This window comes from Protopterus annectens, chromosome 14.part0, assembly GCF_019279795.1.
Source record: "Protopterus annectens isolate FY-2018-M chromosome 14.part0, PAN1.0, whole genome shotgun sequence".
Lineage (NCBI taxonomy): Eukaryota > Metazoa > Chordata > Ceratodontiformes > Protopteridae > Protopterus > Protopterus annectens.
Window position 1 is genome coordinate 872,923,305 of NC_056748.1, and position 15,357 is coordinate 872,938,661.

General features: G+C 43.8%; 1 protein-coding gene across 1 annotated transcript in view; it reads left to right on the plus strand.

The window, feature by feature from the left end:
• TNKS2 (tankyrase 2) overlaps positions 1–15,357 on the plus strand; it is a gene marked incomplete in the record, with an annotated part of 1,900,381 nt that overhangs the window by 752,496 nt on the left and 1,132,528 nt on the right. The window contains 1 exon segment of the mRNA XM_044056654.1: positions 1,217–1,296. Coding sequence (XP_043912589.1) covers positions 1,217–1,296 — 80 coding nt within the window.

The following is a 15,357-nucleotide window of genomic DNA, read 5'->3' on the forward strand; positions in this document are numbered from 1 at the left end:
AGCCTCCGAACCATATCTCAGGGAATCTACCCAAATGTAATGACTGCAACAGTAAAACACGAAGAACATAGTACAGTTGTGTACACTTACCAAAAATGTAGATGTTCGAGTGTATTCACTGTTGCAGTCCAGGTTACCCACCCGCCATCCCCCCTTTTTTCTTCCGATGGAACCTATCTTTCCTTCTCTGATTTATACAACCTATGTGGTGTATTTTCTGGTGGATGAAGGTAAAGTTTATATTGCTGCATGTTATTTTATATATAGATATAAATTTTGACTACCCTTTTTTGGGGGCACCTGACATCTGGGGCAAGAAAAACTAAAGAAAATGGTGTCGGCTGCTACTTCTATACCCCTGACGACCTGACGTCAGGGAAGGGGCGACTACAGCCGACGCAGGACCTAAGACTTTGGAATTCAGGCTGACTGAGGGCAACCTGCCAGCAGGATTACCCAAATGTAATGACTGCAACAGTGAATACACTTGAACATCTACATTTATAGTAAGTGTACACAACTGTACTTTTTTAAACTCTTAAAATAAATTTGACTTGACTTGTAAGTTGAAATCACACCTTGTGACCCTCTCTTCCTTTCTTCCTGTTTTACTTGCAGCCTTAAAGTGCAAAACACCTACATCCTTGTTTTTTCCATGAATTGTCCCCACCACTGCTAAACTGTCCTCCCAGCACATTGCTGCCACTCCTGTACTATCTACTGTCAGGTTTCCACCCTCTCGAAACCTGTTTTTCTGTGTAACAAAATCACTCTCTTTCTTCTTGCTCCTCTTTGCAGTCCATGCCTCTTAGCAAAAACCTTTTTTTTTTTTATTACTCCCGTCTCCTGCATCACTGTCGCATTTGCTTTTTTCTCTAAACGTCTCCAACAGACACCCCCTTCATTTGAGTGTTTAAGTTCTTCTGCATTCCTTGTTGGTACCACTGTATTGCCTCTGCCTCATGACCAAAAACAAATGTGATTTGACCTTGTAGTTATTGTGCAATAAAGTCTAATTTTCTACCTGTGTTGCTGCTTTAACTGTGCATGAGATTTTATGAAGTGTTGTACATTTCTGTTAACCAGTAAATATTGACTGCTTTTGTGGTGTATTCTAAAAACATAGCATTGCATTTTTAGCTATTTGTAATTCATGAGTAGCCATTTCAGTCACTTGATTTTTTAATGTAGTAAAAGTTTTATCTCTCTTTTTCAGAGGGCATTCCAGTGGGGAATTCTGACACAGATCGACAGTTGTTGGAATCTGCGAAAGCTGGTGACTTAGAAATTGTAAAAGTAAGAGCATGCAGATACATCCCTCTGTGTTTGAAGTTCATAATTTTTACATGATCTTCTACTCTTTGGTGGTGCTTTACATAAAAAATTACTTGTGTACTAAAAGGAAAAAACACAGTTTAGTCATGATTTTTTACACTTTTGCTTATAAGTTATGGAGAAGGCTGTTCATGTGATCTGCAGATGTGTTACTGTAGTCCTCCTGTATGTGGTTTGATCTGTTGTGTTTTGTTTAATGTTGCTGCTTCATTCTTGCATTTCTCTTCTAAACATAGTGTTAGGCACATTAGTAGTTAGCCATGTGGCCACTGACCATATTAAAGTAGTATATTGGTTTGCAACTACATCTGCTGCTTTTCACACAATTACATGATGATCTGACTGAAATTACTGTTGCAGTATTCCTGACATACTGGGTGTCACTGCTGATGTCTGGCTTGGGTACCACAGCTTTACCTTCCATTGGTCGTATGTCTGACACATGACCTCAGCTCATTTGTGTTGGGGTTTTTAGCCAAAATTGAGTGTGGATCCTCAGACTGTCTTGCTGCCAACATGAATGTAGGTCATGCATCAGTTAGACTGTTAATTCTTTGGTTGTTTGGTGCTTGTGCTTCAATCGATTATCCAGATAAGTACCTCATTGGGGAACATTCCTTTTTATCATACAGTATTTTATTGAAAGTTGTAGATGTCATCTAGGAGGAATAAGTGCAAGTGTGGTAGACAGATTCCATACAAGGACTTGCATACTAAGTACCTTTTTTTCTCTAGGCCCTGAACACGATGACGTGTCTTGCTCATTCTGTCAGTCATTTGTTCCCAAACCCCTTAGGTATAGGCTTTTTACTATCAACACTCTTTTCAAGACCCAGCACTCTAAACACTTGGCCACTTTTCATCCTCTTGATGTCCATCTGTCACCAAAGAAAAAACTAAAGAGGTGTCAAACAGATCTGCATTCCCAACATTTCTGACTCCGACATACCCACTGAGGTCACAGAATATTTGGTTTGTCCAGCTACTTTTCAGTTGCCCACTACTGAGACCCCATTGGAGGCCAGTATGGCTCCTGAGGCTTTGCAGATTGCTGATATATCTGAGGAACTGCCTCTTATTTCCGAAGGACATATGGTGTCCCTCAAGTTTTGGTTATGGAGGAGATCCCAGGAGGTTGAATAGAAGTCAGACAGGGTTTTGTAGATGTCCTGCCTAAAAAAAAAAAAAAACAGAAAACTAGGCATGTGACCTGTCCCACTGCAGCCAAGGGAAAAGGAGTGTGCGTACTTCTTACAGGGGTTGTTCAAAGCTATCATGTCTTTGAAACCCCCTTCCTTAGGGACTCTGCAACCACAGACTACCCCTCAAAATTCTGACCTGGTTTCCTCTTCTTCTGATGAGCAGGAGTTTGACTCTGACCTTTCTCTGGACTGTTATTGTCAGCTGTACAAGGACAGATCTCTTCTGATGAAGACTCCCTCTCACCAGATTCCCCTTTGAGGAACCTTCCATTTGGTGAGACTGTACAGAACATGATGAAACACTTTGAATGGCAGTCCACACAGATCTGTGATGCTCAGAAGAGGTATTACACCCTCTTTGAGATGGGTACTCTTGCCCCTTCTCCAGTCCGTCCTGATGTTCATCGTGTTTCACTGTTGCAGTCATCACTGTAGGGTTCTTCCTGCCGGCAGGCAACCCTTGGTCGGCCAGAATCCCAAAGTCTGGGTCCGGCGTCGGCTGTTCAGTCATGCTCCCTGACGTCAGAACGCCAGGAGTACAAAGCTGCCAGCCGACGCCATGTTCTCCAGTCTTTCTTGCCGTGCGGTGGAAGCAGTTCGCATGTGCCAGTCGGCTGACTCCTGATATTTTTTCGTGCTTCATTCCAAAGACTTTCTTCTTCTCAAAGCTAAGTACCCCATTGGGGAAACTTTTTTTCTTGCTCCAGTCCGATGTCAGAAAAAGTTAATAATTGTATTTCTTGTGGGAAGCAAATACCTCATAAGGATTTCCACTCTTACTGTATTCCTTGTTTAGGCCCTGACCACAACGTAGCTAGTTGTCGGCTTTGTGCTAGATTTAACCAACGTACTATTAAGCGGAGGTACGATTTTGCTTTTCACTACTTTGGCAGGCGATTTAATTACAATATGTCGTCGGACACGCTTCCTACTACCGGAGTTCACAAACGATGCAAGGATAAGGACAGACCTCAGAGGTCCAAATCAGACGACGGTTTGTAAGCAGAGCCAGCTACAGGTTCGGCCGTCGTCAGTGAGGTGCTTTCGCAGCCCCTGTCGTCGGCCATTTCAGAACCGATTGCCGAAACGGACTCCCACGAGGAGCCAACTAGGTCTTTGAGTACTCCAGCTGCAGGACCTTCGGACAATGCTCCCTCGGATGGGTCCGGAGCCGCTGTGCAGGTACCGGCTTCCGAGGGGGTTTTCAGGCCTACACAGCTTCTGATAAAGGCGAAGACTCCTTCTAAATCAGAGAGTCCAGCCCAGGGCTCTTCTGATCCGGGACCCAAATCTCAGAAACAGATGCTTAAAATGGCGGAGGACTTACTAACCATGATTAGGGGTTCACATCCCCCTCCAGACAAAAGGCCAAGGCAAGAATTGGATTATGAATCCTCTGATCAGGCATCTATTTCTTCAGTGTCTTCCTCTGAACAGGAATATACTTTCCCTCCTTATGAGGATTCTGATGCTGAGGAATCCATTCCATCAGCTTCTCCCCCTGAGGATTTTTCTTTTGGGGAAACTTTACATGACATGAGGGAACATTTTCACTGGGAAGGACAGGAGTATTCTGAATCTAAGAGAAGGCTTAGGGATTTCTTCTTCCCCAACACAGACCCCTGGCTATTCCTCCTATTTTGGATATTGTGGATGATGTCTTTTCTGAGGCTAATTTAACTCCTGACTCCTTTCCTCCAGCCCCTGCTAAGCCTGACAGATATTACAGGGTCCCTGACTACCACCATTTCCTTTACAAAAATCCTGCTGGTGATCCAGAAACCATTTCTCAGGGTCCTAAGGGTGTTAAGGCAGCCTCTGCTAAAAACCCTATTCTGTCAGATAAGGATTCTTGAGCTTTGGAGAGTTGGGGCAAAAAAGTGTACACTTCTGCTACTTTATCCATTAGGGCTTTAAATTGTCAATTTTATATGCTAAAATATCAGCAATTTCTGCTGTCTGTTATGAAACAAAAGCTAGGTACCATTTCTGCATGTGCAGATAATAAGGAATTACATGATTTGATGCATGCTACTGAGCAAGTGGGGAAGCATGGCTTACACTGTGGTTTTGATGCCTTGAAGGCTTCATGCAGGGTGGCTGCCACTGGCACAGTCATTAGAAGGCATGCTTGGTTAAAGGAACAAAACTTACCTGATCAAGTGAAAGCAAAGTTACTGGATGCTCCTGTTCAGCATAATGTTTTGTTTGGGTCTAAGGCTGAAGAGGTGATAAAGAAAATGGAGGATAAGGCAAAATCCATGCAAACAGTTAAGGATTTCTTACAAGTTCAGCCCCCAAGATTTAGCAGAAATTGGCCAACTAAAAATTGGTCCTTTCCCAGCTCAGACAGGCCTCAGAGGGATAGATATAGGCGCTCCAGAGGGGAGGGCCCAAGCACAGACCTCTTACAGACCTAGACAGTGAGTGCTTCCACCCCCAGGGGTGGAGAGGACAGACCTCAATCTTATAGAAAACAAGCTCAATGACTCCCCCTGCATGGCTACAGGAACCTCTCTCCTGGAAGCCCCTCTAGGAGGAAAACTCTCTTTTTCAACAAAATTGGACTTACATAACCCAAGACAAGTGGGTTCTGGATGTAGTTTCAAGAGGCTACAAATTCCACTTTCATACCTTGCCAAGACCAAACGGATGGCCAGACCTACCAAAACACCAATGGGCAGAAGCATTAAACCAGGTGGGATCCCTTATGGCTATGAGGGCCATAGAACTGGTTCCACAATCAGAGACTGGGCAAGGCTTTTACTCAAGGCCCTTTCTAGTTCCCAGAAAACAAAATTCATGGAGACCCATCCTGGATCTGTCAGTCTTAAATACTTTCCTGGAGATACCAAAGTTCAAGATTCTTACTCTGCAGCAGCTCCTGCCAATGTTGAGCAAAAATGCATGGATGGTGACATTGGATGTAAAGGAGGCTTACCTACACATCCCTATCAGACAGGAGTGCAGAAAATACCTCAGGTTCAAGGCCGGCTCGAAACATTACCAATTATCTGCACTGCTCTTTGGCTTGTCTACTGCGCCCAGGGTCTTCAAGTGCCTGGCACCAGTAGTAGCTTATTGCAGACTCAAGGGAATTCAAATTTACCCTTATCTGGACAACTGCCTTATTCAAGCAGACAGCAAGGATGTCTTACTCCAGCACCTGGAAATTGTTCAAAATCTGCTCAAGTACCTGGGATTCACTGTGAACATAAAAAAGTCAAATTTGACACCCACACAACAGATAACTTTTCTGGGTGCTCTTCTAAACACATCAACCCAGATGGCATTCCTGACATCCGAAAAACAACTACAGCTGGCTTCAACCTTCAAAACCTTGGCGTTAATGTCTCAGCTAACTGCAAGGAAATTCCTGCAGGCTTTGGGTTATATGGCCCTCCTGCATCCTTCTCATACCATATGCAAGACTACATATGAGAAAAATACAATGGTACCTAAAAAGTGTATAGTCCCAGCATTGCCACAGTCTAGACACACAGATTGCTGTCTTGCCTTGCCTACAAAAGGAATTCCATTGGTGGACCATGGTATGTCTTCACAACAAAGGGAAAGCCTTCAGTCTGCCTCCAGCCAACCAGGTGTTAACCACGGACGCCTCGGATTACGCATGGGGAGCCCACTTGCAGAGGAAAGGCCTGCAAGGTTTTTGGACAGAGGATCAGAAGCACCTACATATCAATTTAAAAGAGATGTTAGCTGTACAGAATGCCCTCTTGGCTTTCAGGGATCTTCTACAGCCAGGACAACTACTGATATGGACAGAAAACACCACAGTTATGTGGTACATAAACAAGCAAGGGGGTTCACACTCCTACCCCCTTTGCAGACTAGCCATGACTCTATGGAACACAGCTCTAGCTTGCAAAGTGGATCTACAAGCTCAGTTCCTGCCAGGGAAACAAAATATTCTGGCAGACAGCCTGAGCAGGAACCTGTCAGACCCACACGAGTGGATGCTAGACACCCAAATATTCAAGATGATTACAGAAGCCTGGGGCTGCCCAGACATAGATCTATTTGCATCCCCCTCAACCACCAGTTACAGATTTTTTTGCACAAGGACATTTCACAAACTAGCATGGAAAGTGGATGCTCTCTCATTCAGTTGGAGGAACCTCTCGGGGTATGCCCTTCCTCTTCTACCTCTTCTTCCGTGGGTGTTATTAAAGATCAAGCAGGACAAACCCAAGGTGATTTTACTGGCCCCAAATGGCCTTGTCAATTTTGGTACTCAAGACTGATGAATCTATCCCAGGACCCTCCTTGGATTCTACCTCAGATTCCAAATCTTTTGTCCCAACACCAGGGCCAGGTTCTGCACTCTCATATCATAACTCTCAGCCTGGCAGCCTGGCGTATTCAGGGTCTATGATTAATCCTACCCTTCCCAAACAGGTCATGGATGTCATCTTAGAAGCCAGACAACCTAGCACTAGAAAATCTTATGCAGGTAAATGGAAGAGATTTTGCACCTGGATGCTCTCATTCCTAATATCCCATTGATTTTACATTACCTGACAGACATGTTACATAAGGGTTTATCCTTCTCCTCCATAAAAATACATGCCTCAGCTATCTCTGCACATTACAATACAGATCCTCCAATCTTTTCGCATCCACTTCTGAAACAATATCTCAGAGGAGCAAAGAATTTAAGGCCCCCTAGGACACCACCCATACCTGCCTGAGACCTCAACTATGTTCTGGAAAAACTCACTCTGCCTCCTTTTGAGCCTTCTGCCACATCTGATATTAAGTATTTATCATGGAAGACAGCTATCCTACTGGCTTTGACTTCAGCCAGGAGAGTCTCGGAGTTACAAGCACTCATGGCTGTGGAACCTTATATTATTTTCATCAAGGTAAGGAGTCTTTAAGGACTAATCCTACTTTCAAGCCTAAAGTGGTTTCCAAAGTGGCTTTAAATCAAACTATTCACCTGCCAACTTTTTTCACTAATCCACAAAATAAGGGGAAAAGGATCTTGCATTCCTTGGATGTACACAGGCAACTTTGTTTTTACCTGGACAGAACCAAGGATATCAGGAAAACAGAACAACTGTTGGTTTGTTATGCAACAAATTCCCAAGGCGAAGCTATTTCAAAACAGACCATTTATAAATGGATTGCTCATGGAATCAGATTTTGTTACTCTCATCATGGAAAGCAAATCCCAGGAAAAATTAGGACTCACTCTGCCAGAGCTGCTGCTACTTCAGCTGCCTTTCTCAGGGGAGTACCTACCAAAGATATTTTGGAAGCTGCAACTTGGAGTTCAGTGCATACTTTCTCTATAATCTCCCTCTTTACTCTAAGTCTGGGGCAGGCTTTGCTTCTGCAGTCTTGCAGGGCCTTCTAGCCACCCCTTCTACTCTATAACCACCACCCTTTATCTCAAGTTTGGGATTCAACCCTACAGTGATGACTGCAACAGTGAAACACGATGAACATAGTACAGTTGTGTACACTTACCATAAATGTAGATGTTCGAGTGTCCTCACTGTTGCAGTCTGGGTTACCCACCCTCCTGTCCCCTCTTATACTTTTATTAGTGTGGTTTCCTACTTCACCCTTCTTCTGAGGTGTATTTGCTACAGGGTATGGGGTTTTGTTGTATGTTACATTTTTGTTTTACTATTAGCCTTCACTTTTGGGCACCTGACATCTGGGGCAAGAAAAACTGGAGAACATGGCGTCGGCTGGCAGCTTTGTACTCCTGGCACTTTGACGTCAGGGAGTATGACTGAACAGCCGACACCGGACCCAGACTTTGGGAATCTGGCCGACCGAGGGCTGCCTGCCGGCAGGAAGAACCCTACAGTGATGACTGCAACAGTGAAGACACTCGAACATCTACATTTATGGTAAGTGTACACAACTGTACTTTCTTGAGGCTTTCCAGGATGCCATTCAGTCCACCTCTTCTGCACCTGATTCTCAATCGCCAGCTCCTAAGAGATCAGACAGGTTTTACAAGCTGCCCGATGACTTAAATATTTAAACAAGAAACCAGTGTCAGACCCTCTGCAGTATCTCTCTCTTCTGATAAGCCCTCTAAGCTACTGTGCAGTGCAGATTCCCTATATACTGACAAAGATAGTAGAACTGTAGATAGCGAAAGAAGGTTTATACCTTTGCTTTCTTTACCTTTAGGGCAATTAATTACCATACTCAAACGTCATTAGTGGTTGATCTCTGTCCTTTGTTCCTTAAACAAAGTTATACTTGACCATCCTACAGCAGAATCTAAGCATCAAATGCACACCTTACTATTGCAGGCCACTCAGACTGCCAGGCACAGCATTAAGTGCAGCTATGATGCCGTGGATGCTTCTTCTAGGGCAGCTGCCACTGAATTCTTTATAATTACAGATATGCATACCTTTGCAGTCAGCCTGTACCTGAGGATTAAAAGTCTAAAATTTTAGACTTCCCCCTTAGACAAGGACTTGGTGTTTGGCCCTCAGGTGGCCAGCATGTTCAAAACTCTCCATAAACAATGTAAGACCATGACATGCTGCAGAGATCGTAATGTAATCAGTTCCTAGATACCATAGGAACTACCCATTTAAATCTACCTCCTTCATTAGGACAGTTAAGAAATGAAGGAAAACCCATAGGAAAAGATACTCTGAAAAACTCCATAGGGAACCCTCAGTGGGGCAGCCTTTCTTTGGAGGCAAAAACCCTTGATTACCTCTACAGCACCCCTCCTCCTTCCCTCAGTCCCATTACCCTTCATTCCCAAAGACTGCCATTCTCTTTGGCCAGGTGGGAGATTTTTACCACAGACAAGCGTGTCCTCTCCATCATCTGGAATGGGTATACTCAAACCTCAAAAACAATAAACCGACAAACTAGGTAAAAGACACTGCTGATGCACCAAACACTTTGGAACCAAAAACAAGAATCTCTTTAATGCGAAACCAATAAAAAACAAACAGTAATGTAAAGCGCTTTTCGTCTGGCTATATAGTCAGACTTCTTCAGACAAAGAAAGCAAAAAGTTTGCAGCATTAAGTATTCACCCTGTACCTTCCTATTAAACTAATTAACCAATAAAACACATCTCCATAGAAACAGTTAAAAGGCAGTAATTAGGTAATGTTAAAACAGCCAAGTTCAGCATTTTCCAACTTAAAAAGTTACAACAAAGTATTAAGCAAGCAACCCCACCATCCCCACCCACAAAACAAAACATTTTACCATAGAGTTTACCAAATATACTATTAAATATTGGTTAAAAGTTTGCTTAAAATTAACACTTAAACTAGTTAAAATTGTTTTATACTGTCGCCAGACACCTACATATGTTGTTCGTACAAAATGTTAAAAAATGTTGTTAAAATACTCCCATTAACTACAAAAAATATACACAGTTACTTCGGGCCAGAGGTTAAAAAATCCATTTAGCTGTTACGCTTCCAAGGTGCGAATAATTTGGGATGGGGTATGCCATGTCTTGGGAAAATATTCCACCTCTGAAGGTCATGCCATAGCCTCCTCAAAACCAAGTATCGTGTTTGGCCCGTTTTACTCAAGACCTCTTGAAGGACTTTATGGGAAAAGGATTTTACTCCAGAATTGTTGTCGTTCCAAGGAAGTAAGTGCAGTGAAGACCCATCCTAGACATGTCTCTCCTAAACATTTGCATGAAGATACCATCTTTCAAAATCCTTTCACTTCGCACTTTTCTGCCTTTCTTCCCCCAAGCTTTCTTAGTGTCACTTGATCTGAAGGATGCATACTTCACATACCCATTTGTCCTGTTGTCCTTGCAAGGAGATACCTCATGTTTTTCTCTGGCTGTTTGCATTTTCAGTTTACTGCTTTGCCTTTGGTCTTTCTGCAGCTCTGAGAGTGTTTAGCTCTAGTAGTAAGTTTCTGTCGCACTCAGAAAATTCAAACTTTCCCTTACATGGGTGATGTACTGATTCAGGCACTCTCTAGAAATTCTTTAGCAATTAATGTCATCCTCCATCTTACGACAGGTCTGGGTTTTACTATAAACCACAAAAAAATACTACATGGTCCCTACACAGAACCTGTATTTTTTTGGGCTGCAGACCGGAGAAAGAAAATGCACGCCTTCCTTCTCCAGGATAGAGTTCAGCCTTACCAGTTATTTCCAGAATCTGGCCTCCACAACCCATTGTTCAGCAAGGGAGATGCTAAGAACTTTGGGATTCGTGGCAGACCCCATCCCGGTGCTCCCCCTGGCCAGATGTCACATGAGGAAAATCCAGTGATATCTGAAATGTGTGGTCCTAACACCGTCACCCCTTGGACACACTTACTTCCCCCTACCTTGTCTCAAAAAGGAGCTACTTTGGTGGAAGAGACAAGTCATCCTCAACCCTTGATTGCCATTCTCACCAACTCTTCCTGTCGAGTAGGTTCACATAGATGACTCTGGTGAGGAGTGGAGAACATTGGCAGGTCAACACAGTGTGCAGGGGGAACATGGCAACCTCAATTCTGGAAGGAACATATTAGTGTGAAGGAAATGAGGGCTCTTCTACAGGCTGTTCAGTTTTTTGTCCACCTTTTTAATCCTGGGCCACTCCTAGAGTACACAGACAAACACCATAGTCATGTGGTACAGAGGGAAGCACCAGGTCTTCCCAACCGTGCAGGTTATCATTGGAGGCATGGAATTTGTCAACCCAAATGAATATCACGGTCACAGCCACATACCTTTCTCAAGGCAGTGTGCTGTCAGACTCCTTAAGCTGCTGCCAGGAGGACACCATGAATAAACTTTGAACAGAGAGGTTTTCCAGACCATTGCTCTTCAGTGCAGGTATTCCTCAGATAGACTGTTTTGTGTCACCTGCCAGCCATTATTTTCCCCAGCTCTGCACCAGTGACTCTTGTCCCACACCCTGGAGGACAGATGCCTTTCCTACCAGTGGATAGGGGGAAGTACCACTGTGCTTTTTGTTCTCTGACTCTTCTTCCAGAAGTTTTTCTCGAGGCAGAAAAGGAAGCCCCTAAACACTTTTTACTAGTATAAATTTGGCTGAGGCAGCATTGGTTTCCTCTACTATTTCACCTGATAAAAGGAAAGGGAAATTACATGAGAATTTCTCTTCAACTGGACCTCATAACTCAGCAAATAAGTTTGCAGCTACACCCAAGTCTTCCATCTCTCAAACTTATCCTGTGGATGATAGGAGTTTGATTACTCAAAGATACATCATCTATGAAGAGTCCTGCAAGAGACCAGAAGACCTACTACTGGAAAGTCTGATATTGATAAATCCAAAGCAGTCAAGACCAACATTTAACACAGCTTCCTGCTGTACTGCAATACGTCTATGAACTTCTGTCAGGTTTGGCCTACTCTTCTATAAAAGCTCACCTGTCTGCTATCAGCACTTGCCTCCCTCTCAGCCCTCCATTACGGCTCGGGTGGAGGTCAAGCTTTTCTTCAGGGAGTCCTTCATCTTAACCCAAGTAAGTCCATCTCTTCCCCTGGGCATCTTAATTTTGTGGTAGAAAAGTGTGAGCTGCCTTCCTTTGAACCATTATATTCTGCTTCTCTAAAATTCTGTACTTTTAAAGCCATCCTTCTCTTGGCTGTCACTTCTGCTAGGAGAGATTGAGTTGCAAGCTCTCATGGCCATTTCCCCATTTCTTAGTTTTCACAAGAACTGGGTGACTGAAGGCTAATTCATCCTTTATGCCTGAGGTAATGAACGGGCTGTCCCTTAATCAGGCTGTTCATCTTCCCATTTTCTGTCCCAATCCATAAAACAGGAGGGAGAGGATCTTACATTCTCTAGGCATTCACAGGCAGTTCTGATTTTATCTGGGCAAAACTAAGTCTTTCAGAAAGACTGACTGTTTGTGTCAATTATGAGCTCCAAGTTGGACCAACCAATCTCCAAACAAATCGTTACAGCTTGGATTTCTGTGGCTTTCTTTCTCTTCCACACACTGTGGTAAGACCAAACCTTGTTGCCCTAAAACACATTCCACTAGGGCAGTGGTTTCCTCAGGGACATTTCACAAAGGAATTGACTCCAGTTTTGTCTTAGAGGCTGCTACTTGATCCTCTGTACACATCTTCACTAAATACTACAAAAGGAATCCTTTCCCGGGGTCCAGAGCAGCCTTTGCTTGATCAGATGTTCTTCATGTTTCACTGTTGCAGTCATCATCTGTGGGTTATCCTTGCTGTGGTAGCCCTCAGCCAGCCCGAATACCAAAATCCATGATGTTCTTCGTGTTTCACTGTTGCAGTCATTACATGTGGGTTATCTGCCTGCAGGTAGCCCTCAGCCATCCTGAATATGAAAGTCTTGGTTCCTGTGTCGGATGCTGTCTCTTCTTCCATAACATCAGGGGTATAAAGCATGCACCCGACGCCATTACATCAGTCTTTCTTGCCGCTTGGTGCCCGAAGCAGTTCACAAGTGCCGGTCGGCCGACTCCTGAAATTTTCAGAACTGAAGTCTTCAAAAAAGCTAAGTACCCTGTTGGGGATCCTTTTTCTTGCTGTAAACCGATGTCAGTACAAGTTAACAATTGTATTAACTGTGGAAAGGAAATACCTTATAAAGATTTTCAATCGTACTGCATTCCTTACCTCAGCCCAGACCACGACATCCCTTGCTGTTGGTTTTGTGCCTTATTCAATCCTCGAACTATTTGTCTGTTCATTTTTGCATTAAACTATTTCGATACTCTGTTTAATTATCCAGAAATGACTTCGATAAGCCATCTGACTACCGTTATTCCGAAAAAACATAAAGATAGAGACCGTGTAGGTCCAAAGCTGCCGACGACGCTTCCGGTAAGCTAGTCGCCAGTTCGCCAGTACTCAGTGAGATGCTTTTGCAGCCCCTGATACCCGCTACTTCAGATTTGCAGGCCTCTACTGAGACCCATTCGGAGTCCGGTATGCTGTGAGATGCTTCAGCTGTGGAACCTGCAGATGTCTCTACCTTGGATGGGTCCGGAGCTGCTGTGCAGACACCGGCTTCTGAGGGTGTATTCAGGCCTACAGACTTGCATTTCAAACAGACGCCATCTTCTTCTTCAAGGCCTAAAACTCGGCCCACGCCTAGAAAACAGACGTCCAAACTGCATGGTCAGGCCCATATGCCTAAAAAACAAATAAGAATGGCTGAAGACCTTATTACTTTAATTAGGGGAAGCCAGACTTCTCCCCCTAAAAGACCTAGAACTGATTTTCCTTCTGATTCTTCTGATCAGGATTCTGAAATTTCTTTTTTTTCTGATTACCAGGATTTGCCCTTATCTACCTATGTGGATTCTGATGCAGAGGACACTATTCCCTCTGCTTCCCTTCCAGAAGATTTTTCTTTTGGTGAAACCTTGCACGCTCTTAGGGAGCATTTCAGCTGGGAAAGCCAGGATTACTCTGACTCCTAAAAGAGGCTTAGGGAATTCTTACTCCTACCTCAACACAGACCTTTAGCTATCCCTCCTGTCCTGGACATTGTAGATGATGCCTTCCTGGAATGTAGCTTGGCCCCAGACACTTTACTTCCTGCTCCCAGGAAACCTGACAGGTATTAGAGTACCTTACTCTCACAAGTTCCTTTTCCAGAATCCTACTGCAGACCCAGAGACCATTTCACAGGGACCTAAAGGCATTAAGGCTGCTACTGCCAAAAACCCTACCCCCTCTGATAGAGATTCCCAGGCCTTGGACAGATGGGGTAAGAAGGTATACACTTCTGCTACTTTGCCCATTAGGGCCTTAAACTGCCAGTTTCTTATGTTAAAGTATCAGCAGCATATTATTGGACTACTTAAACAGAAAATTATGTTGATTCCTGACTGTGCTGAAAATTAAAGAATTACAGGATTGAATGCATTCTGCTGTACAAGTTGGTAAACATACTTTGCAATGTGTTTTTGACTCTTTAGAAGCATCTTACAGGGCTGCTCTCACTGGGTCTGTTCTTTGAAGGCATGCTTGGCTTAAGGAGCATAATTTGCCAGATCATGTTAAAGCTAAATTACTGGATGCTCCCTTAAACCAAGACCACCTGTTTGGCAACAAAGCAGAAGAAGTACTTAAAAAGATAGACGAAAAAGCTAAATCTATGCAAACTGTTAAAAGATTTTCTGCAAGCACAGCCTCCCAGATTTAGTAGACATTGGCCTTCTAAGAATTGGTCCTTTCCTGTCTCTTCCAGGCCTTCAGTCCAAACCCAGGAACAGCAGACCACATATGCTACAGTCTCTAAGTACTCACAGTCCTAAGCAGGGGGGGGGGGCTCCCACTTCCAAAGCTGGTAGTACTAAGACACCTCCCTATGGAAAACTGTCACAGTGACTTAACCTTAAAAGCCCTGCTCACCTGACTGCTCCGTTAGGGGGAAAGATCACCCTGCATTCAAAAAACTGGGAACTCATTACCCAGGACAAATGGGTTTTAAATATAGTTTCCCAAGGATACAGATTCCACTTTCACACCTTACCAACCCCAAACAGTTGGCCCGACCTACCCCCAAATCAGTGGGCAGAGGCTCAACAGCAGGTTCTCGCTCTTCTAAGTATCAAGGCTATTCAACCTGTCCCAGCAGAAGAAAGGGGACAAGGTTTTTACTCAAGACTTTTCCTGGTACCCAGAAAAGACAGCTCCTGGCATCCTATCTTGGACCTCTCTACTCTGAACACCTTTTTGTTAATCCCAAAATTCAAAATGCTAACTCTTCATCAGCTGCTTCCTGTGCTAGGCAAACATGCCTGGTTGGCAACTTTGGACTTAAAAGGAAGCTTATCTGCACATTCCAGTAAGGGAATCTTGCAGGAA